Below are 23,316 nucleotides of genomic sequence, written 5' to 3'. Positions count from 1 at the left end.
TGGCACACAGCTTCAGGGGTGGGAAGTTGGGGAGGGAAGCAAGCTGGAGGTCTGGAGGAAATGCTGGGGACCAGGTGGGAGGGAGGCTGAGGGTGGTGGTCTCTGAGTAGGTTTTTTGTTCCCTTATGGTAGAGGTTTTGCTTCTCCCTGCTGCTGTGTGGGACCTCTCTGAGCCAATCATGTCAGTGTGTGTACACGTACATGCTCAGGTATATACGTATGCACAGTCCAGCAGGGCTTGGGAGAAAAGCCCCAGGTCTTTGTTTTCCTGGGACGTGCTGGGGAAGTTCTGGGGGTCTGCCACTTTGCACCAATTCAGGGGGCTGAACACTACATGTGTGGTGCATGCACAGCCTGAGTGGCCTCACAGGGCCACCCCGGGAGAGGAGGGAAATGTCAGCTCTCTTCCTGCTTCCCACTCTACAGCCTGATTCCTGTAATCTGGGTAGAGGGCACATCCTTTTGGAGGTAGATCTCTATTTGAGGCATGGAGAGCATGCCCCATCAGAGCTACTTCAGCCGCCCCCCCGTTCTTTCCCCATTATCTGTAGCATACCCTGCACATTTGAACCTATGGCCAACCCACTCAAGTTTCTGATATCTGGCCAGCAGCCCCACCCTGCACCCACTCCTGCCCTGGGGTGACCCCCATCTACCATCAGTGGTGTCATAGCTACTTTTGCTCCATCCCATGGGGAAGGGGATAAGAATAGAGCAGGAGTGTCTGGGATGGCTTAGGATCGGGTTCCCTGGGTCCCTTGGGAGGGGCTACTCTTATCCAAGCCTTACAAGGGAAACTGCTGGGCTGCAGCTGCTGTTGGGACCAGTGGGGCTGCCATGGGATAAATGGGCTGAACAACAAGAGGGGCCTGGGTGTGACCTAAGTGTCCCCTTTTCTCATCTCTAGCCCATTGTTGAATCCAGTGACCTGTCTGGCACTGTGCCTTCTTTGGAAGCCTCCTACACCTGTCTTTGAGGCTCCTGATAGCCTAGGGCACCTGGGTGGGTTAGGGCTGAGAGTGTGTAAGAATCCTGCAGAATGGATTTATTTTCAAATTTGGATGCCTCATACTCTGAATCTCCACAAGGGACAGCAGTGAACATGAGGGTCCAGCTGTGTGTGCTTGTGCTGGGAAAGAGGGGCACACAGCTCAGGGAGTGCAAGGGACAGGTAAATCACAAAGACCTGGGAGGCTAGTTTTGCTCAAAATGCTCTGTTTATTGCTCTATTCAATGACCACGAGCAAATTATAAAAAGACGCCAAATGTCTCTGTCTGCCGTGGAATAAATATTTAAAGTTATCAATAAAAACACGTGGCTCCAAGATAACACATGTTGCCAAAGAGTCATGCATGCCCAGCTGATGGGCTCTCACCACACGCATGGACACGGGAACACACGCAGAGCAACACACAGCAAGACTTTTGGGAAAGCTTTTCCACAGTGACAGAAAAATGTCTTACACAGATCTGGGGCCAAGTCCCTGCCCCATCCTTGGAGCTCCCCTTCCCCACCCAACTTCAGGGCCCAGATCCTCTGGGTTCCCCAACCCCATCTTTCCCTTTCTAATGCTTCCTGAGGTCATCAGACACCAAGAGGTCATCCTGGCTGTGATGCCCATCCCAACCCAGAGACCTTCCCTAGCTGGGTCTCTGCCAAACCCCCAGGAGCTCCCCATGTCTGGCATCCAGGTTGTCAGCCCCACCCTCTACCTACTGGTCCCAGTAACTGGGTGCAAATGCAATCTGCCTGTTGGGAGAAGTGGGAGTGCGGGCCCAAGTTCGGCATCTCTGCCTGGGCTTAGGGACTGGAGCACGTTACTCCTTTCCTGGGCTGAGGAGACACAGTGTCCGGTACAGACAGCAGAGATGGATGGACAGACAGAACACACTGCAGGAGGACATTTGGAGTGAGGCATGGAAACATTTTGGATCAAGTAGCAATGGTACCATCATTAAAAACTGAGGCCCCAGGTCTGCACGGTGTGGGTCAGGCCCTGGGGCCCAAGGCCTGGCCTGGCACTTTCCTCCCCCACCCTCCCCCACTCCCCAATATGTACAGTAGGAAGAGCTATGCTGGGGGTAGGGGCCAGGCCAGGCTAATAGAGGAGGGGGGAGAGCAGATCGAAGAGAAGGAAAAGGGACAGATAGGATCAGGGAGCAGGCCAGACCCAAGGTAAGGCCCTGGATGACTGGAGTGAGGGCCCAGACTCAGGCTGGGCAGTGCCCAGTGGACCTCGGAATAGAAGCGTGGTCATTCTGGGGATTGGCGGGACAGCTGCTTCTCATAGAGGCTCATGACATGGTGCACAAACTGGTACTGCTCACACGTCTGGATCATGCCACCCCTGCCCAGCAGAGATGCAAAGTGGGATAGGGTCACTAAGGGATGGGTTGCAGGAGGGGGCCCCAAACCCATGGAGTCCTAATCATTTGCGAGGCATGCCAGGGCCCTTGTGCAGTTTGGAGGGACCAACCCTTGCCAGCCAATGCCCCTGCCCTTTCTCGTCAGGGACACAGATGATGTGTCCCTGTTCTCAGCCCATCCTGTCTGCCAACTCTGTTTTTCTTCCCCTTTCCTCCGGAAGAACTGTATGGATCTTGCCCTTCCACCTGCCATTCTCCATATTCCCTCCATATTATGTGCCCATCAGCCCATGCCTGGTGTGTCATCTTCCCCCACCCCTGTGCACAGTCAGTCTCCCCTCTGTTCCCCCACCACTGCCTGTTGGGCTGACCTGTCCTGACGGAGCTGGCATGTGGTCTTCAGGATGTCCACCACACCCTCCTGCCGCAGCTGCTGGCAGCAGATGCTGGTGGCAATGAAGCAGCCGGTCCTCCCGATCCCTGCACTGAGGGCCGAGGGGACGGGCTGGGTGAGGGACAGAGTACCCAGGGATGGAGAGTGACTGACCCTACCCCAGTGGGTGGCTAGGAGAACCCACCTGCAGTGGACGACGATGGGGGCACAGTGGGGCCCCTCCTGCTGGGCTGCCTCCTCTACCTCCCGCACCAGGTGCAGGAGTGGGGGGGCCCGGTCTGGGGTCTTCTGGTCAGGCCAGGATGTGAACCAGTAATGCTTCAGGCCTCGCTCTTCAGCCCCACTCTGCCCAGGAGACAGAGGCCCACCCCAGATACAAGTGAACACTCTCAGCCCACAAACCATCCAGAGAGGGAGATGGGGTGGAAGGAGGATGAACATAGGAAGGACCTGGGGAGTGGGAGCCCTTAGCCCTCCATCTACACCATGCTGCCCCGGGACACCAGAGAGGCCCAAAGCCAGCTTGGTCCTGGGGCTGGTCTTTAGTTCTTCCCCAACAACTCCAGGATCATCCAAGAGAGGCCAAGAGCTCCTTCTCCAAGTCATTACTGTCTCCAGGTTCCTTTTGACAAATGTCCCAGGCGTACCTTAGTCACATGACCTGGAGGCCTGGGACTCTTCCTTTCTCCTGATTATGCTTTGCTTGCCCCGTCTCACTTTCCTCATTAGGTGTTATTTCCTCTCCACTACCACCATCCCACTTTGACCTTAACCATCTCTCCACTACCCTGAGATCCCTTCTCCTCCCTAATCACACAGAGCCCACAGAAGTTGAAGTGGTCTGTCCATAACACGAATCTGGACTTGTTACTCTGTGCTTAAAACCCTCTGCTATGGACTGAATGTGTCCCCCCACCCCCAACACCAAATTCACATGCTGAAACCCAATTCCCAGTGTAAGGGCATTTGAAGGTGGAGTCCTTGGAAGGTGATTCAGTCCTGAGGGTAGAACCCTTGTGAATGGGATTCATGTCCTTATATAAAAGGCCCCAGAGAGCTCCCTCAACTTTCTGCCATGAACCAGAAGTGAGCCCTCACCAGAACCTGACCATGCTGCTGCTTTAACCCCAGACTCCCCAGTCTCCAGAACTGTGAGAAGTAAAGCTCGTTTATAAGCCACTCAGTCTGTGGTATTTGTTATAGCAGCCTGCACACACTAAGATAGCCTTCAGTGGCTCTTATTGCTCTCTGAATAAAACCCATTTTCCTTAGTTCTTAGCCTGGCAAATGAGACCTCTGGCATAGGCTCTACCTTCCAGGCACATATGCTGCCCTGGTGTACTTGGAATGGATGCTCCTGCAAATGGCCTGTGGATAAAATTTCTGTAGCACGGCATGTGCATATGCACATGTGTACATATGCACACACACACACACACACACACGCACACATACACACACACACACACACAAGCTGTTCCACATTCCATGCCTTTGCTTTTACTTTTTCCTCTGTAGGAATGCTTTCCCCACTTGTCTGCCCTCAGTCACTCTTACTCATCCTTCAAACACCCATTCAGCATCGCCACTTTCAGGAAGCTCTCCCTGAGCATGCCAGCTAGCAGAGAGTCCTTCTGCATCCTTAGCTATCTCTAGTTTACTTACCACCTTCTGCATGCTTCTTGAGCAGAGTCTAGGCTTTGGACAGCTGTGTTCCCAGGACCCAACCCAGAACCAAGCTCAGGGAAGGTATTTGTAATGGTTTATGGACAAAAACAAATACCCTCAAACTCCAAGATGCCCTTTCCCCCACTAACCAGCCCCATGACATTGTGAAGATGAGTTAGCCCCCAACCATCTCATCTGAGTCAGCCCCCAACCATCTCATCTGAGTCTTTCTTCCTGGAAATTTCTACTTAGAAAGCTGTTCCTTAGGTCCTTGGGTTACCTGGCTGTGACAACTACTATAGCCACTGATCCTCACTCTCTGGCCCCTCATGCCCTCCAGAAAGACCTGAAGGGGATGCTCAGGTGGGCACTGCTCTCTGGGACTGAGGTGCCCCCTTGATATTCTGCTTAGCACCCTATCCAGTGGAAGAGGGAACAGTTCAGAGGGATGAGTTTCAGGCCTTGAGCTCACTTTCTGCGGCTTGCCCCGTGGCTGTCACCATCGATGGACTTCCCAGGCTGCTTGCAGATAGGGTGTCAGCTTCTTGATGCCTGGCTCGCCTCTTCTTCCCTTCAGAGTTATAATAGACTCCACTTCCCCCAAACATGGATCTTATCATTTCTCAAAATCAGAACCTATTAATCTTTCTGATTCCAAAGGAACAGTCTCTTCTGTTATGCTGATCCTGGAGGAAGTACAGCTTCAGGGTGGGAGGATGCCCTCCCCCACTCTGGCTGTTTTGTATTGCTCATATTTTGTGTTGCTTCCTTTTTCTTCACATTTTCTGTTAACCAGGGAAGTGCCTGCCCCCTGGTGGACATATTGAGTATGTCATCCCAGTTGAAGGGATGTTTCTAGGTTGGATCTCAAAGTCATAATGAACCCTCGGTTATAGGGACGATGCTGGAGGTTGTGGAATTCTCTCACCCAGACAGTACTGGCCTTGGGAGCATTTAAGGCTGAGCTAAAAGACATTATGAGTGGCAGTGTAGAGAATGAGCCCAACAGCATTAAATGCAACTGTGGTTTGGTAAATGCAATTGGGGTTTGGTTGGACCTCTCCATTCACCACTTCCTCACCCCCGGTTACCAGTGAATCCTGGGAGAGAGAGAGGCCTTTACTTCAGCTACAGTGTACTCTGGGACTTTGTTCTCTGTGGAGACCTCAATTAAACCCCCACGCCCCATCCTACCAGTCCAACCCAGCCCGGGTCCTTACCCTGAGGGAGATGAGTCGTAGCCGGTAATCCTCAGTGTGAATGACTTTCTGCACAGTGATCTCCACACCGTCGTGCACCACCTGCTCCTCTGGCCAATACTCGGTGCACTTCTGCAGGGGCCCAGATCAGGTTTGGACATACCCCACCCCCCACCCTGTTTCCCTCTCATTCTCTCCCAATGACTCTCCAGAGCTGAGGAATATACAAAAGCAACAGGTTTGCTGTTAGCATTGGGTGCCAATCTCAGCTTCGTCACCTATAAACTAATTCTCCAAGAATCAGTTTCCCCATCTGAAAATGGAAATAATACCTATTTTGACAGACTTCTATGGGGATTCAGTTGAATGGGTTATTACGTGGTCCAGACATAGACTGCATCAGTCCTGGCAGCCTGGGAGGCAGCAGCACCTTGTGCTTATGATCATGTGCACTGGGGTGGGAGAGACCAGGTCTCCGCTCTGCCTCTGACTGTCTAGCACTGAGCAAATGATTTAGCCTCACTGAGCCCCACATTTCCTCATTTGGACAGTGGAGTGAACTCTACCAGTCCCACAAGATTGTCAAAGTATTAATATGAAAACAAGATGTGTGGCATAGGGCACAAAGCAGCAGACACTTGGCAAAAGTGTGGGGTCCCTACCTCATTCATCTCCTCGATGTTGGTGATCATGACAATGATGGGCGTGTGCTCCTGCCATACCATGCGCCAGAAGTCAGCGATTGTGCTGACGATGGGTCCCTGTGTGGCGATGTACACCTTCTCCTCCCCACCGTAGCCCTGTGGCCAGCCAAGTCCAGGGTCAACCTCAGAGGCAGTGCTCTTAGAGCCCTGCCTCCACCCCAGGCTCTTCTGGGGCTTGCAGGAGCCAGACTGGAGGATGGGTCCCATCAGGGCCTCTCTTTCAGTGGGAGGCCACTGGGATGGGGTTACATACCCGGATGTAGTTGGCGTTGATGTAGGAACTCAGAGGGTCATCAGGGTCGGGTGAGGTGAGACACACTCTGCTGTGAGGATCTGCAGGGGACAGGTGAGGCCATCCCATCTCTAGCTTACGTAACCCTCTCATGCGTGCTGCGAGGGCCCACCGTCCCTGGCCCACTCTATAGCACCACATTTCTTCCGGGATCCTACCACTTGTTCCGTCCCCTGCACACTAGCACAATGCTGACCCAGCCTTCTCCAGTCAGGCAGGTGATGATCCAGGATGAAGAGGAGGACACAGAGAGAGAGGCCCTGGGTCTCACCTTTGGCGGATCAATGCCTGCCCTCTGCCCCTAAAGCAGCCTTGGGCTCACTTGCACCTCGAATTCTGGAGTGAAGAAAGTTAGTTAAGGAAGGAATGACCTGGGCACAGAGCCTGGGCAGCAGGCAGCAGCTGGAGTATGAGGCTGTCACTGACTTCTGTGAGCTTGTAAACCACATGGCCTTTGTGAGCCTCAGTTTTCTCATCTGTTACATGGCGGTAAAGATATCCCTTTTTAGAGCTATTGGGAAAATAAATGAGAAAACAGAGGTGGAAGTGCTGTATAAATTGTAAAATGCTTTATAAATATAAAGGGCTGTTAAGATTTGGGGGTAGAAAGCTGAGGAGAATACTTTTCTCCAAAAGGCCAAGGCTTCCACGTCTGAAATGAGACTGGAGGGTCTTTGTAGCACAGAGTTGTGTGCACAAAGAGTCCCCTCCTACAATCTTTTCACTTGTGAAATCCCATGGTAACAGATTCCCATAACATCTTGTTCTTCCTGGAGTAGAATTTGTTTTGTTCCAGCCAGAGCCTCCCTGTATCGACTAGTCTTGAGAGGCTGAGATTGGGACAATCTGTGGGGTGGGTGTCCAGGGAAGTTGGCTGGGGCACTGGAGCTCTGGGTCCTGTTTGTTTGTTACCAGATCACTGTCTTGTCCCCTTTCTGGGTCTCAGTTTCTCCACTGCAATAAGGAGGGCTGGAAGCCAGGGTGTACATTATGGGGCTCTCGAAGGCAGTTTGCGGGTGTCATTAAGAGACACAACCTAGCCAGAGAGCCTGGTCCAAATCTTGGCTCTATGGCTTCCCAGAACGTCAGTGTGGACCATTTACTTAACCTCCTCTGCCTTATCTTCATCTGGGGATTCTCCTTCTACAATGATCTCATTTATCTTGTAAAGGTTAAAGGATTTAACATTAATAAATGGAGCCTTTAGATCAGCAAGTAGTGTGGGCCACAGTAAACACTACAGAGCTAGCTGCTCTTGTGACCAGTTTTACAACTTTTACCTTAATTGAATGGATAGAGAGAAGGAAGCAAACCTGGTGGGAGCAAAAGGAGGTGATGTGCATAAATCCCCCTCCAGCCTGTTGCTTGTCCCGGCCTACTCTCTGGGTCTTGGCCAGGGCCTTGCGGGTGGGCAGACTTCATGGAGAGGGGCACAGAAGGGTGGCAGGGCTGGAAAGGAGTGAGGGTGAGCAGGAGGGGACTTTGAGTGACCAGCAGAGGAGAGGAGCAGGAAGCTCTACCTGGGTCATGTCCCTTCTCCTTGGCTGTACCTGCCCAGATTAGATGCCAGCAGGACAAAAATGGCTACCACCCCTCTGGTCAGCTACCCAGGTCTTTGGAATTAAAGAACCATCATGGAATGATGGCCTTTATTGAGCAATGACTGTGTCTGGGGCTGTGTGCGTGTGAAGGGACTCCGAGAGCAATAAGATGTGGTCCCTGCTCCAAAGAAGGCATAGCCAGGCAGGCCAGTAGTGGTGTGTGAGTGCTGGGGCTATGGTAACAGAGAGGGCCTTTGACTTGATGGGGGTGGGTGGCTTTCCTGCAAGAGATGGCACCGCTGGAGTTGAAGGACCAGCAGAAAGAAGAGCAGGGAATACTGTTCTGTCAGATACAAGTGAGCACAGGGCCAAGGCCGGGATTGGTGAGAGAGGTAGCTGGAGAGGATCCAGCTGCCAGAGTCTTATAGACTGTGCTTAGAAAGGATGACAATGACAGTGTTTAATGAGGAGAGGGACATGGTTAGATTTCTGTTTTGCACCATTTTGATGGCAACAGTAAAAGACAGACAGGAGAGGAGAATGTGGAGTCAGGAAACCAGTCATGAAATTACTACCATGATCCAGGAAAGAATTATCAAGGGTCACAGGGCTGTCCTGAGTGGCACAACTCTGTGGAACATTTATGTTAATGTAGTCTATGTAAATAGCACCCCTTAGAACTGGGCAACATGAAAGCTCAAACTCCAAAAATGTCACTTTGTGGTGAGGATGGAGAGGGGGCGAGATTTGAGAGACATTCATTCATTCCAATAGGTGCAGAATGTCTACTATGTGTCAGGCACTATTTTGGTGCTTGGAACCCCATGGTGATAGGAACAAAAATTTCCCCCCTGTATCTTGTTCTCAGTGCTGCCTGCGTTAGTGATTACCCTGACTATCCATAGACCTCTCTCTCTTCTACTAGACTGGGAGTTCCATGTGCACACAATCTGTGTCTCATTCATGTCTGAATTCTTGATCCATGGGCAGGGGCTCAGAAAACATCCCAAATGAATGAGAGAACAAACCTCAGGGTGTCCTGCCTCTGGGAGGTGGCCTCTGCTAAGCTTGATCTGCCTTCTGTCCCCCAACTCAGTCTCTGAGGGTGCAGGATCTGTTCTTGCTGGACACATATGATTCTCTGCTGGGCCTGGAGGCCTGGAGGCTCAGGGGAATGGTTGGAGGTGGCTGGAGCCCATCAGCAATCCAATGGGGACCATGTGGAACATGGCCTGTCCAGTAGCCATTCTGAGAAGCCAGCAAAGCCCTACATTCTGGGGTGCCCCCACCCCTCTTTCCAGGTAGAGCTGGGAAGGGGAGGGAAAGAGAGGGAAGAGGTGACAGCCCTGAGTAATGCATCCTGGCCTTAAATGGTGCTTTGTTTAACCGGAACTACCTAGAGACTGTGTAACCATAGCAACCACAAGTCGATATTTTAAAAGTTAAAAATAAGTCATGACATCTTACATGTTGTTGGAGATGCTGATGGCAAAACTGTTTTTCTAAAGCCTCACTACTCCATAAACTGAGTAGAGTAGGTTTTGGGGGATCTACTTTCAACAAGTCACCCCCAAGTTAGCCTGGGGGGCCCTGGGGACAAATCATGGCAGGGGTAGGGGACAGCCAGGGGCTTGATGAAGTTATCTAAAATGATGCCATGGGGAGGAATGGGAACATTGGAGCACCCCAAAAAGAGAAACCCCTCTGAGACCTTCCAGGGGACTGCTCCGAGCAGCCTTACTTGAATGCACTGTGTGATGGGAGTTCACTACTTGCTAGGGGCAGCTCATTCCCCTGTGGGGTGGCTCTGCCTGAGAGAACTCACAATCGGGTCAAATGGAATGTGAAGTAGACAAAGAGTCCAATTCTGGGGTCACCAACGTTCAGGTTTGAAACTCGGCTCTGTACTTCCCAGCTGTGTGACTATGGATGAGCCAACTTAACCTCTCTGAGCCTTAATGTCCTCTCCTTAAAACCTGCCCACTCTGAAGAGAGAAAAGAATGTGAAAACACTTTTCAGTCATAGCACACTATCTAGGAGCCACCCTTTGTCTATGAGTTTCTACAGAGCTCAGCACAATACTTGGCCAGGCCAGGCAAGGGTCCAGAGAGTGCTGTGTGAGAAAATGAACTGACTTTGGCTTCCTGCTAGGGAGGTTTTCCCTTCCCTGGTGCATTCCAGCCCTCCATCTGGTGCCCTCTAGGGATGAGTGTTCTGCCACCCTGGATGCCCAGTTCTGGGCTTATAGTCTTCCCAGGTGAGGGTGAGCGTGTCGTCATACCCCTGGGGCTAGGAGTACTCACTGGGAAGGATGGTTTTGTAGCGGTTCTTCCTCACCAGCCCAGGGATGTCATACTCTTTTGGATCCACAAAGTTCATGGGGATTTCCTGCAGAAGAAGGACATGGGGGTGTGAGCAGCCGTGGGCTTGCCTGAGGAGATGTTCTAACCAGGCTCTGCTTGCCCTCAACCTCCATTGGGCAGGCTTAAGTGTGCGCACTCATTCAACAAACATTTACTGTTAAATGAGTTAGTACATGTAGGGTATTTAGGATAGTGCCTGGCACACCCCGAGAGCATGACACATGTTATGACCAGTGTCGATTGAGGGCCAGCCTGGCACATGGCAGACACTCAGTAAGTGATGAATAAGTGAAGAACAAGACAGAAGTGACCAGGTCAATCAGTGCTCTCTTCCATGCTCTGTGCAACAGTCAAACCAGATGGCTGTGCTGAATCATGTGCCCACCATGGGGCCCCTACCTGGCACCTTGGTGGTGCTGCTTTCTGTGATAACACCTGCCACACCAGCTCCCTGCCCCATCTCTGCATGCACCGTCTATCTGAAAGGCCAAGGCCTCTGAGAAGCCTCCGCTGAGTCTGCAGCAGAATGGCCTTCCTGCCACGCCCCCAGGCTGTGCGTGTCCCTCCACCTGTCCTGTGTCCACAGCTCCACCTCTGTCCTTGCTCCTGGCATGAACAGTCTTCCTGCATCTGGCCCCTCTTGCCCTCCAGTTGTGCCTGTCTCTTTGCGGCTGTGAACGTGCCATTCGCAGTCCTGCCTCCAGGTCCGAGCTGGAGGCAATTCACTTGCTGGGAACCCTGGTCCCACCCCTCCCATCTCTCCAAATCATTTCCATTCCATAAGGTTCACCCCAGTTCCAACTCTCGCGGATGTCCTCTGGGATGACTCCCCAGTGCCTCTCGCCCCTGCGCTCCCTTCTGATCTGTCCACACAGTTTACCACCTGACTGCACAATGTCCCTTTGTTTGCTGTTTGTGGACACACTACACAGATTTTGTAAAATGCAGATCATGATACCTTCCAGGGTGGTGAGAATCCAAAGAGGGAAAAAGATGTGCAGAACTGCCCATGGAGAGGGTGCTCAGGCCATGTGCAGAACTGCCCATGGACAGGGCGCTCAGGCCATGTTCCTTGCTCTCTGGCAAACTCTACAACACTCTACTGGACAGAAAAGGACATGGTGGGCGGAAGCTATTTCTTTAAGGGGATGGTGGTGGTGGGAGTCTGGCTGGTCAAGGAAGGTTTTCCAGAGGCTTCAGGTGGAGAAAGACGTGAGGAAGGAACAGGGGGTGTGGGAGACAGGCACAGGGCAGCTGGCCCAGCTGGAAGTGCACAGTCCCTGCAGGGGTCAGGTGGGGACTGGAGCATAAAGCTGAGAAAGAAGGTGCAGGTGGATCAGGGCAGCTGACCCATTTCTTTTGCAGGGTGTTAAGTTCTGGAGAACTTGGAGCAGTGTGTCTGAGGGTGATGGTGGGTGAGTCATCTGACTGATGAACTTGATTGAGGAAATGGGCTTCTGAGCCTCAGTCCCTTTCTTCCTCCTCTTCTTGGGGCCCTCCTGTCAAGAGAGAATGATGGGGGCACCCCATGGGGCAAGGTCCATGACATGCTGGCCCAGCCTTGGTGGTGGGAAGTTTGTCTGAGTCTGGGGCTTGGTATCAGGAAGCTCACTCTTGCTATTCGTTTCAAACCTACCCTTCCTGCCATAAAGGTGTCACTGTGATCTGCCATGTCTTAGCCCTTCACTGGTTGCACACTCAAGCTAGTGAACAAGGCTGTCATTTACTGAGCCAGAGGCTGTTTCAGAGGCTGCAGGAGGAGATTAGGACTTAAGCTTAGAGCCCTAGGGGTGACAAGGAGGGGAGGGGATGGGGGAGATGTCAAGACGATGCACAATGCTTGGGGATGTCAGGCAGGAGGAGGTTGGGAAGACAGGATGAGAAGAGAAGGTTTCTGTGGCTTTCAGAGCAGAATCCCGGCAACAGACCTAGGAACACCACAGCAGGCCAATCACCCAGCTGGCTGCTTTGCACACAGTATCAGTCTCCATAATCCTTGCAATGACCCTATCATTTCATCCCATTTTCCAGATGAGGAATCAGAGGCTCAGAGAAAAAGCAGCTTGCCCAAGGTGGCAGAAGAGGTGAGAATGAGGCGATGCTAGTTACTCCAGACACTGAGTCTGGGCACTACCCTGACCTGGCGGGCTGGGTATGTGATGAGTAGAAAGTCTGCCTGCGGAGGGTGGCAGGCTCAAGGGGACTCACAAAGAATTCAGCCTGTAGCAGGAAAGGGTCCAGGGCCTTTTCATGGAGCTCCTCTGCTCGGAGGACACGGGAGGCACTGAGCAGGTACTCGTGGGCTGACTCCTCACGTGGGGACACGAGGTAGCCGAAGCCCTCCTCATTGCAGCCCGGGGTACACATGTCCAGGGTCAGGGAGACATTGGAGCCCCTCCTGGAAGGATAGGGAAAGAGGAAGTGAGTCTTGGGCAGGGAGAGGCTTTAGCTGGGGTCCTTGGGTCTGAAGGGGGGCGGGGGTCTGGGGAAACAGGGAGTGCTGCGGGAAGAGGAGTGGGAGCGTGGCAAGATCCTATGAGAGGAGCGTGAGACTCAGCCTGAGGTGAAGACCTGCGTCCCTGCCTCCTGCCTCCCACAGCAGAGCAGCTGGGTGGGTGTTTGGGGGCCTCAAGTTCCATCCAAAGCAAACCAACATGGCCCTCCTCTGGGCTCAACTCTGTCCTGGCTGGAGGCAGTTTCACTCTGTGCCCCCCAGGCAGCCCACAGAGTAGACACCTGCCTTTGGGCAGAGGAGCAGGGCTCGAGCCGGAGGAGATGGCTCTGAACCTCTGCAACACAGCCCTGGGCCCAGCGGTCCTGGCCCTGCCAATGGGTCAGGAGAGGCCAGGACCCTCAGTGGCCAGGGAAGGAATCCTGGGCAGCTCAGTGGATACAAGGATAAACTTCATATGTTCAGGAAGCCACAAAACAGAAAAGACCCCCTTTATACTGAAAGGGAAACTGAGTCCACATGAGGGGACAAGAGTTGCTGAGGCTCTCACGATCAGGGGGGCAGAGATGAAACAAGAAGCTGGGTTTCCTGACTCCTCATCTAGTGCTTTCTCTCTGACATCATGGGGGTAACTCAGTGATGAGACCTGGCTTACACAGTTAGGCTCAGAGAAGATAATGTTTACACCTCCCAAAGTGTTCTCTGCAGAATACGGAGACACTTTAGAAAAGGGTTCTGAGGCCAAGTGACTTTGGGAAATGCCACATACTATCTTGCTGATTTACAATGAACACAGGCACATTAAAGGCCCTGACAAGTCCTACAGTAAGGAAAGCTACCGGGACTTCCTTGAGCAAAGGAGAGTATACGAGTGTGCACATGTACACACCTGCATATGCCTATGTGTGCATGTTTAATAGCAGTATTTTTTGTATCATACATCTTGGGGCTCTTTGATCTACATGCATCACCTGAAGGTCATGTGTCTACACTGGCTAAGCAATGAGGCGAGATCTCTCTTGGTCTGTCAGATTCGACTTCTACCCTTGGAATGGGAACTGAAAGCTTGAGGGCCCGTCAAGCCCACCCCTCCTTCACCCCTCCCACCTCTCCTGCAGACCCATGGACTTCACGGTCAGTGAGGCAGGGTCGGCCTCAGGTTTGATGTCCATCACGCAGTCAAACACAGGAGTCTCGGGCACTGGGTCCAGGTCCAGGAAGTCATCCTCGACCTTCTCCTCCATCCACTCCGAGTAGGTAAAGGAGGGCTGGCGGCTCACTGACTGGCGCCTGTCCTCTGGGGGTACTGGGGTGGGAGGCTCTGGGGCAGCCTTCAGGAGGTGCCACACCTGGTTGGGAACATAGGGCTTGGTGGACTTGGGACCATGCCCGCTGTTCCCTGGTGTCCTGGGGTGCCCACAGGATTGGGCCCTCTGTCCCCCCATGTGTCTAGAGCAGCCCTGCTCTCCTGGGAGCTGTCTATGAGGAACTGCTGCTCTCCCTCCTGCCCCTCTGGGGTTCTGGGGGCCTCCCTGTCTCAGCCATTTTCCCAGCCCAGATGGCTGCAAGTCAATTTCTAGGAAGAAGGCATCTCTTGCCCCAGGCCAGGCATCCTGGCAGAAGGAGACAAATACGTGTCCTCGTCCTACCCATCACCTAGGACATCTAGTCTGTAGGTCAGATGGGAGCAGGTGAGAAGCAGGACCTCACGGCCAGAGGAGGAAAGCGCTGAGGTTGGGGCAGGGGGCACCTTACCAGGGTGGTGATGAGGACCAGGCCCACGGACAGGGAGACCAGCAGCAGACTGGGGACTCCCCAGGTCCCTGTGCCCGGCCAGGCCTGGAGAACATTAAACAAACAGGTCAGGATGGTGGTGGGGGCAGAGTTCTTGTCTATTCCAAGGGTGACAAAACTGAGGCTATGAAAAGCGTCTCCCAGGTCTGAAGTGAGGAGCAGGCAGAAGTTCAGGGGCTTGAAAGTGTCTCCTGAACTCAGAGAAGCACCATTCAGGAGTTGGGAAGGGTGGACGGGAGGCCCCCAACTCATTCCCCGACCCGAGGCTGCCTGCAGCTTACTCACTGTGGGTCCCAGCTGTTTCAGGATTGTGAGCGAGGAGAGGATGAGATCTGTGGCATTCTGCAACCAGATGTGGCCATAGCCGCTGAACCAGAGCACCCCACAGGCAAGCTGGGGCAGTCAGGGGAGCAGGCTGAGTTCAGAGCCTGGGCTCCTTGCCCCCACATTCTCAGTCTCACCCTCAATCTGGGTCCCCAGGGAGGTTCCCGAACCTCTCAGGTCCAGATGAGGTAGCTGAGGGAAGGGCCCAAGTGCTGAGTACCCAGAGGAGAGATTTCAGGACTCTCCCTGGAGGAACACAGACTAAAAGCAGCCCAAACAAAGGGAGACCCCACAGGTACATACATAAAAAGGGAAGCCCCCCAGAAAGGCCTCCACAGACAGGAAGTCCTCAGGATCAGGGGGTCAAGGGCCTGGGGGGCCCTGCAGTCCTGATCCTTGGGTGAGGGAAGACAGTGTGCGGGGCTTATCCACTGAGGCTGTAGCAGGATTCCTGCCCTCCCCTCACACGGTCCTCAGGACTTGGAGTTACCTAGGGCCCCTTCTCTGGTCTCCCCAGGCAGCCATCCTGGGGAGGAAGTGGAAGGCTATCCCTCAGTCCACCCGCTCTCCAGGCCCTCACGAGGCCCGTGACATCCTTACCAGGAACTGTGAGGCAGCGAACAGGCACAGGCTGCTCCTGACAGTGAGGGAGTGGCTCCCGGTGCCTCGAGGTGGTGGCTTCTGAGCTGGCTCTGAGGGTGGTGGGGGTGGTGGCATCTCTCTCTGCACATTGGGGAGCCCTTTGGCCTCGTCCAGCGTTGTCTCCATCACTACCGGCTGGGGGAGACCTGTGCAAGGTGGGACACACGGGCCAGTGACGCCGGGGCCTGCCTGTGCACAGGGCTCTGCTGACCCACGGTGGACAGTTCCTTCTGGAGTTGCGGTGGCTCCCTCTCAATCCGGGATCAGTCAGCGTGGCTCCTCTTCCAGCAGTCACCCTCGATTAGCAAAGCAATATTCACCTACCTTCGTCAGAAAGAGCTAAGTGTGGGTGGACAAATTATTTCTCTTTTATTTCTCCAGTAACAGAGTTAAAATGGCAGGAGGTTTTTCAGAGTTAATATCGTTGTATTTACGCAGCTTCATTCTTTTCCATTTCTTAAGGAAACAAAAAACAACCACCTCAAACTCAATTAAAAAAGAAAGAAAGAAAAGAAAAAAGACACAGCATAACCAGGCCATGACCCTGAACAACCCACCTACACCTGCTCTCTGGAGTTTTGTCTCTGTTGGTATGTGTCCTGACTGGGACTGAGAGCTGGACTTTTAAGATCACAGTCACATGCCTCCCCCACCTCGAGACCCCCCCCCCCCAATGAGAGGGGGTGGGGTGGTCAGGGGGACATGGAAGGAAATCTTGGTGTAGTATGATCAATACAAGATGTTGAGATCCAGTTCAGGGTCTGTCCTTGGTTGATGTGGCCTCAGGAGAATCACTTCCTTTTAGAGTCTCAGTTTCCCCACCTGAAAATGGGGGATGAGCTCAATCCCTGGTTTTCTAGGCGTGCTTTATGGAGCCCCAGTGTTTCTTGGGTGCGGCAAGGACGGTTACCAAGTGCCTGGATTTCTTATTCCATAAACTGGGCTTCCACTAAGATTATTTCAACAGTTCTACTACTAACATGTCCAATCACCACGGGCTTATATCTGAGTCTCTGGCTCTAGAGGAGAGGGATTCCAGTACCGTCCATCCTGGTGAGTCTATATGTTGGAGGACCCCACCCAAACTCATGTCTCAGTTTATCACCCAGAAGAGCAAGGCCAACAAAACAAACGTATGACTTGATAGCTGGGATGGGCTGCCCACACATCAACGTGCAGATGGGGCAATGGACTTCTTTTCTGTTTGGAGGACAACAGAACCACAAGGACCAACATAGCCATTTGTGCATGTGCCCCCTCCTTACTCCACAAACATTTCCTGATCCTCTTAACACCCTGATCAATGGTGGAGTGCAGAGCCCTGGTCCTGGAGACACCCCATATTAACATAATAGGCTCTTCCTTTCCAGCTGGTTCCTCTTCTGCTGTGCTCCAGCTGTGACCTTGTAGTTCCTCAGGTGAGTCTGTCCCTTAGGCTTTGCACATGCTATTCCCTCTGCTTGGAATATCCCACCAGCACTCTGCTTTCTTCCCTTGCCTACCATACACTTCACCAAGGTAACTCCTATTCATCTGATAGATCTCAATCAAATGCCACCTGGAGTAGGTCCTGCCCTATCACGTACTAGCACCCCACACCACTCCTTCAGCAGCAAAATATGTCCTGGAAGGCGCAGGGCTCTCTTCTAAGTGCTTTACATGCATTAAGGTATTTACTCTTCACACTACCTCCATGAGGTAGGCAGTGCCATCATACCCAACTTACTGGAGAGGAAGAGGAGGGGCACAGCAGTCAAGACATCTTACAAGGTCACCTAGCTGGTAAGCAGCAGAGATGGATTTCTTAGGCAGTCAAATGAACTCTGGGGTACATTATACTTGCCATGGTTTGTAAAATGATTTGTGGAATATCATCTCCTCTACTTTCCTGGAAGTCCTGTGAGGGCAGGGGCAGTATTAGCTTTTTTTTTTTTTAATTAAAATATTTTTTATTTTTACAGATACCTTTTTTCTTTTTTTTTTTGTGGTGCTGGGGATTGAACCTATGGCCTTGTGCTTGCGAGGCAGGCACTCTACCAACTAAGCTATATCACAGTCCTTACAGACACATTTTGATTCATTGTACACAAATGGGGTACAACTTTTCATTTCTATGGTTGTACACAATGTAGATTCACACAATTCATGTAATCATACATATGTATAGGGTAATACTGTCTGTTTCATTCTACTGTTCGGTATTAGTTTTGCTCATCACCTGTCTACAGCATCTAGCACAAATCTTGGCATGTGAATCTCCAATAAATATTTATGAAACGAGTGTATGGTGATGGACAGGTGATGTTCTTTTACTCAGTTTTCTTACCTGATAAAGGAGGATAATAACACACATTTTGAAAAGCCGTTATGAAGAGTTTAGATACATAGATAAAACACCCAACATGGTGCCTGACATTTACAGTTTGCAGGCACCCAATAAATAGCAGATGATAAGGATGATAACACAGAATGTTTGCCTTCAAAAGACCCCTAGTCTCCTGGGTTAAACAAAGCAGTAAATATATGTCTATAATACAAGGCATTAAGTGATATATCTTAAGGACTGGAGTCTAAGAGACAGGGAAGGCATCTACCCAAGGAGGCTACAGTTACTGCGGACATGAGTAGTCAGCTCACAGCAAGGTGAGAGGGGAAAAGCTGCTGCTTGAAGACAGATCACGTGGGAAGCCAAGAGTTTCCACCACTCATGAGCAGGGGGTGGATTTCTCAACTGCAAGGTCCTCACCCACACATTTGTCAGGGTCCTGGCCCCAGGTCACCTGGCTTCTATGCTGCAGCTCTGCAATGCACACACTGTGGATCCTGGGCAATCCCTTCCTTTCCCTGGGTCTCAGTTTCCTTTTCTGTAAAGAGAGGAGGGGATTGAAGTACAGCTCGGTTCTTCTTACATGTTTTGACCACCTCAGAGGAGAGGGAATATGGGCCTTTGGGGAATAACAACAAGCTCACAGAATTTTGGACTTTGCTGCTTTGTTTTAAAATTCATAGGTGTTCTATATCCTACACTATGGCGTATCTGCACTCATTTTGATATTAAAATGTTTTTTTTTCTCACCCAAAGCTTCGGATCAGGTTTATGCTTCAGGAAGATGTGTGACATTTATCCCTGTGGCTTTGCCCTCAGGGGTACATGCACCCCAGTCTGAGAAGTGTGGAACTTGCCTGCAATAAAATATCATGCAGCTGTTATAAATGACTGTGTTGATGAATATTTAATAGCACAGAAAAAAATTTTGAAAGTATGAAGTTAGAAAGGCAAGGTTATAAAATAGTATGATCTCCCTGGATATGAAAATTAAGAAAGTATAGAGGTGCCTATTCAAAGATGGAGGATACCTGATGTAAGGTAAGAGATCTGGGCCTGGATATGTGGCTCAATATGGAGTGCTTGCCTAGCATTCTCAAGGCCCTGGGTTCAGTTCCCAGGACTGGGGTGGGGAGGGGAAAGAAAGCTCAAGATGAGCCTGTGGAGCATGGAGAACAGTGAACAGTGAATGCCTGCACACAGTAAGTGTTTAATAAAGGTTGCACAAAGTAAATGTGAAGAATACAAGGCAATTGTTAACAGTTTTTGAGTGGGAGGTGAGATTAGAGGTGATTTTATTCACATATCCTAAATTTCCTCCAATAAATATACATAAACGCACATACTTGTAGTGAGAGAAAGTACTTTTTAAGAGATGAAAGTTCCTAGTTCAGATATCATGACACCTAGTTAGTATTTCCCAGGTTTCAGGTCCTGACTCCCACCTGTCATGTCCCATGTGTGCAATGGGACATTAGAGATTGACAGAGTGTGCACAGCTCTGTGAGACCCACCCGGCAGAGCAGTTGCTCAGAAAGCAAGCCCCTCTGAGAATGTGATTGTCACTTTTGCATATGAAAGATGGTAGGTTAACTGCCTTGCATACGTGGGGGTGTGAGAGAAACCGTAGGCTGGTGGGGCCCTGGATGCAGATCTGAGACAAAGGGGAAGCGCTTTAATTCTTGTATTTAAACCACTGGGTACCAGGTAGCTGTGGGGGCCTGATAAATCTAAGTGATGAGTATCGACTGGGTACCTGGTTGAGGCACATCTTTCAGAGCAGTTTATGTAAAAGTATCCAGGGAGATACATTTTCAAACACATACTGTGTTCTGCATGTAATTTGGGGGGATCAGCAGACCTTAGGTTAAGATGCCCTGATCTTAGAGGAGGGTAGTAGGGGTTTGTGATAGAAAGTGGTGGAAGGTTTAAAGGTGGAGAACTGGACTAGGAACCTGCCTCTCTGATTTTAGTCTCTGCTTGTTTGTGCATGAGTCCAACACACATTTATTGAGCATCAACTATATGCCTAGCACCAGGAAAAACAAAGATTCACTTTCACTCCATTTAGGAAGTATTTGCTGTGTACCTACTTTGCCAAGTCCTGGTACTTGCCAAGCTCTGGGAATTCAGCAGTGAACAAAGTGGTCCTGACTGCATGGGCCACTGTCCTGCTCCCAGATGATGTCAGCTCTTCTCCTTGCCTGGCCCTCCCTTCCACTCACTATCTTGTGCTGGGGATGATAACGCCATCTCACTGTGCAGTTCCCAAAGCGCTTGTGCGCACACAGTTGCGTTCGCTTTCCTCGGCAGCCCTGTGAGGTAGGCATTATCATCATCAGCTCGTTTTGTCAGTGAGAGGCGGCTGCTTGTGTCAAGGGCTGGCTTTTCAATAGTTCACAGTGAGGTAGCTGCTTTGCCACGCATGAAACCCTGACTCAGAGGCAGCTTGCTGACAAGCGATTTAATATCAGGCTTGCCTCTTGCACAGGGTGAAGGGGATTTTCCAGGCAAGGAAATCGAGGTTTAGAGAAGTTAAGTGCCTTGTCCAGGTGAGTGCAGACCCTGAGATTGGAGACCAAGTCACGGTTCCATTTTGCCATACCCCTTCTCAGGAAGGGGTCACTGCAGCAAAGGCAGGGAGGAGGTGAGAGTCCGGGAGGGAGGGAAGGAGGCCATTTCTGTGGGAACCTTGAACCCTAACCAGTTGGCTGGGGCTGTTGTTCAGTTTTGGTGCCTGATGTCTGGCTGACAGATCCTCTGATGCCAATTGGTATGTAGGGGAGGAAAGAAGTACTAGAAGGCAGAAGCTCAGCACTGCAGGTCAAAGTTCTAGGGACCCGAGTTCTAGGGCATGCAGGCAAATGACCTTCAGGTGTCACCTGGAGCATGAAGGAACACTGTGACTCCTCTCTGGTCACTCAGCTCCCAAATCCACCCCCTACTCTCTAGCTGCTCTGCCCCAGGGCTGTTGCCACTTGAGCTGCAGAACTGTACTGTGGCTGCTCTGTCATGACTCATTCTTCAAGCTCCCGGGCGGCCAGCCTACCGGAACTGGAGCCAAAGGCTGGCTCAGCCTGTTCCTGTTTACATGAGAAGGGAGTCTATGTCCCATTCAGCTTTTCTTCCTTCCCAGTGTGGCTGAGAGTGACCTACCAGCTAAGCCCACAGAGTCACAGGGGATCTTGCCCAACAGAACCTCTCACTCAGTCCTGCCAGGGCTCTCAGAATCGCTGACTATGTCAGAGCCTGACACCCCCTGAGGGATATCTGGTCCAGTCTGTTAATTTCTCGATAGAGAAATTGAGGCCCAGGGCGGGGAAGTGGCTTGCCCAAGGTCAACAGCAGGAGAACGTCAGACATTGGCTGCTACCACGACCACGAAGGCTAACAGCTTTGAACACTTGCCACCTGCTGGCACAGCTCCCCGTGTTTCACGTGTATTAATACTTCCAATCCTCAAAATAACCCAAGAAACGCTGGTGCACTCTTAGTTTTATAGATGAGGAAACTGAGGCCTAGGGGAGTTAAGTCCCCTGGCCCAGGTCTGCTAATAAATGGGTACAAGCTGAGGCTAGAACCCAGGCAGTCTGCCTCCAGACCCACACTTTCAGCCCACACACTAGATGTGACTCCTCCCTGAGCCTAGGTCCAGGCCCTCTGCTTTCCATGCCACCCCTGAGAACCCTTTGACACCCGACGCTGATTATTCGGTGTCATGGTACTCAAAAAACCATCACTAGACATTGACTCCTCTTGTTTACAAGATTACTGCTCCTACTTCTGGTGGGGATAAAGGGGAGTGGGGACAGGTGAGGTAACCTGGGCCATTTCTAACAGCTTCCACCTGTGGAGGGTAAACTGGAGGGGTTGCTGTTTGTTAGGTTCCCGCTGAGCCAGGTGCACTCTGAGCCAGGTGCACTGTGAGTCTTACGCTATGTATTCGATGCTATTCACAGCCATGCTGTGGGTTGACATTATTGTCCACAGCTTACAAGTGGAGCCACAGAGGCACAGAGAGGTTAAGTGATTTTCCCAGGGTCACAGAGCCAAGAAGTGACAGAACTGGGATTTATATTCAGGTCATTGGGCCTTCACATTTAATGATTTTTCTCTTATTCCAAGTAAGGTCTGGAAACCCATACAAGGGATGAGGTGGGGCAGGTGAGTTTTGCTCGTGTAGGCCCTGAATGCAGAATAAAGGGAGGTGCCCCCAAGGGACTGAGAAGGGCCAACGGGCAGAAGGGTCTAGAAGGAATCTAGAAGGGTCTAGAAGGAATAGGTCCAATCAGCTATTTCTGCCACCATAATATCACACCGTCAGCAGTGCCTTGCACTCTGAGAGGGAGACCCTGGGCAGAGGGCATGGCAGTGGTCTCTGTCCTCACTGGGAGGCTAGAGTGGTAATGCCTCCTTTTCCGCTGGCTTTTGGGGTGTAGAGCAGGCAAACTAGGGGCAGAAGGTAGGTGGTAGAGAGAGGGTGGAGCCGCCCAAGCATGTCTCTGTTATTCCTAGACAGGCCTGGTGTCTAACCTGTATGACTCCTAGAAGGCACAACAGCCCTGGTAGAGAAAATTTCTAGCTCCTCCCAGCAAAGGTAAACAGATGATAGATTTGGGATTCTTGGGAGTTTGTACAGGCTCCCTGAGACTCCTTCACCCATCAGTCCTGCTAACCAATGAGCAGCAAGACCAAGAGATCTACAGAAGGGGTAGCAAGAGTCCCTCTTGACCAGAAAGTTGGCTGGGGCTGGGACCCATGTCTTACGCATCTCTACCTTCCCCAGGCAGATGGGATGGGGTGGGATGGGAAAGAGATTTTGGCATTAAGAGGATTCTGCACTATTATGTGGGTGCTTGCTGTTTATCAGCTACCTGACTTGGGAGGTTGTTTAATTCCTGTGGTGGTCTTCCAACGTGTATACTCTTCATATTACTCCCATCAACAGGTGGAGTCTGTGTTCTCCACCCTGGCTGATAGCTCTGAAGAAGAGAATGCGGCAGCTGTGGTGTTACAGACTGTGAGGACAGGTTAGAAAAGCCCACGTGGGCTCTGCTGGATGCCCTGAGGCTGCCTGGTGGAGAGGGGAGTTTTCAGACAGTGGTAAGTACGGACTCATTTAACTCTTATGACAAGGATATGACATAAGACACAGAAATGTCCTTTAAAGGTAGGAAAACAGAAGTGTGAGACTAAGTGACTTTTCCAAGACCATCACAACTTATGGAAGGCAGATCCAAGACTTGGAC

General features: G+C 51.5%; 1 protein-coding gene across 6 annotated transcripts in view; it reads right to left on the bottom strand.

Annotated features, from left to right (window-relative positions):
- Positions 1-103: 103 nt before the first annotated feature.
- The window catches only part of PTPN5 (protein tyrosine phosphatase non-receptor type 5), a 56,406-nt gene continuing 33,193 nt past the window's right edge, over positions 104-23,316 (bottom strand). Inside the window, exons 3-14 of one of the 6 annotated variants that reach the window (XM_079101852.1) lie at positions 15,700-15,887; positions 15,061-15,117; positions 14,737-14,820; positions 14,089-14,348; positions 12,738-12,927; positions 10,470-10,554; positions 6,586-6,665; positions 6,291-6,428; positions 5,650-5,760; positions 2,946-3,106; positions 2,739-2,852; positions 114-2,348 (exon numbers count right to left, since the gene is read on the bottom strand). In XM_079101852.1, coding sequence (XP_078957978.1) covers positions 2,255-2,348; positions 2,739-2,852; positions 2,946-3,106; positions 5,650-5,760; positions 6,291-6,428; positions 6,586-6,665; positions 10,470-10,554; positions 12,738-12,927; positions 14,089-14,348; positions 14,737-14,820; positions 15,061-15,117; positions 15,700-15,887 — 1,562 coding nt within the window. In that variant the 3' untranslated portion in view covers positions 114-2,254. Of the gene's footprint in view, positions 2,349-2,738; positions 2,853-2,945; positions 3,107-5,649; positions 5,761-6,290; positions 6,429-6,585; positions 6,666-10,469; positions 10,555-12,737; positions 12,928-14,088; positions 14,349-14,736; positions 15,169-15,699; positions 15,888-23,316 lie in introns of all 6 variants that reach the window. The other 5 variants (XM_079101850.1, XM_079101851.1, XM_079101849.1 and 2 more) reach the window with 5 other exon arrangements.

This window comes from Sciurus vulgaris (genome assembly GCF_902686455.1).
Source record: "Sciurus vulgaris genome assembly, chromosome: 11".
NCBI lineage: Eukaryota > Metazoa > Chordata > Mammalia > Rodentia > Sciuridae > Sciurus > Sciurus vulgaris.
This window is presented reverse-complemented; position numbering and strand designations above follow the sequence as displayed.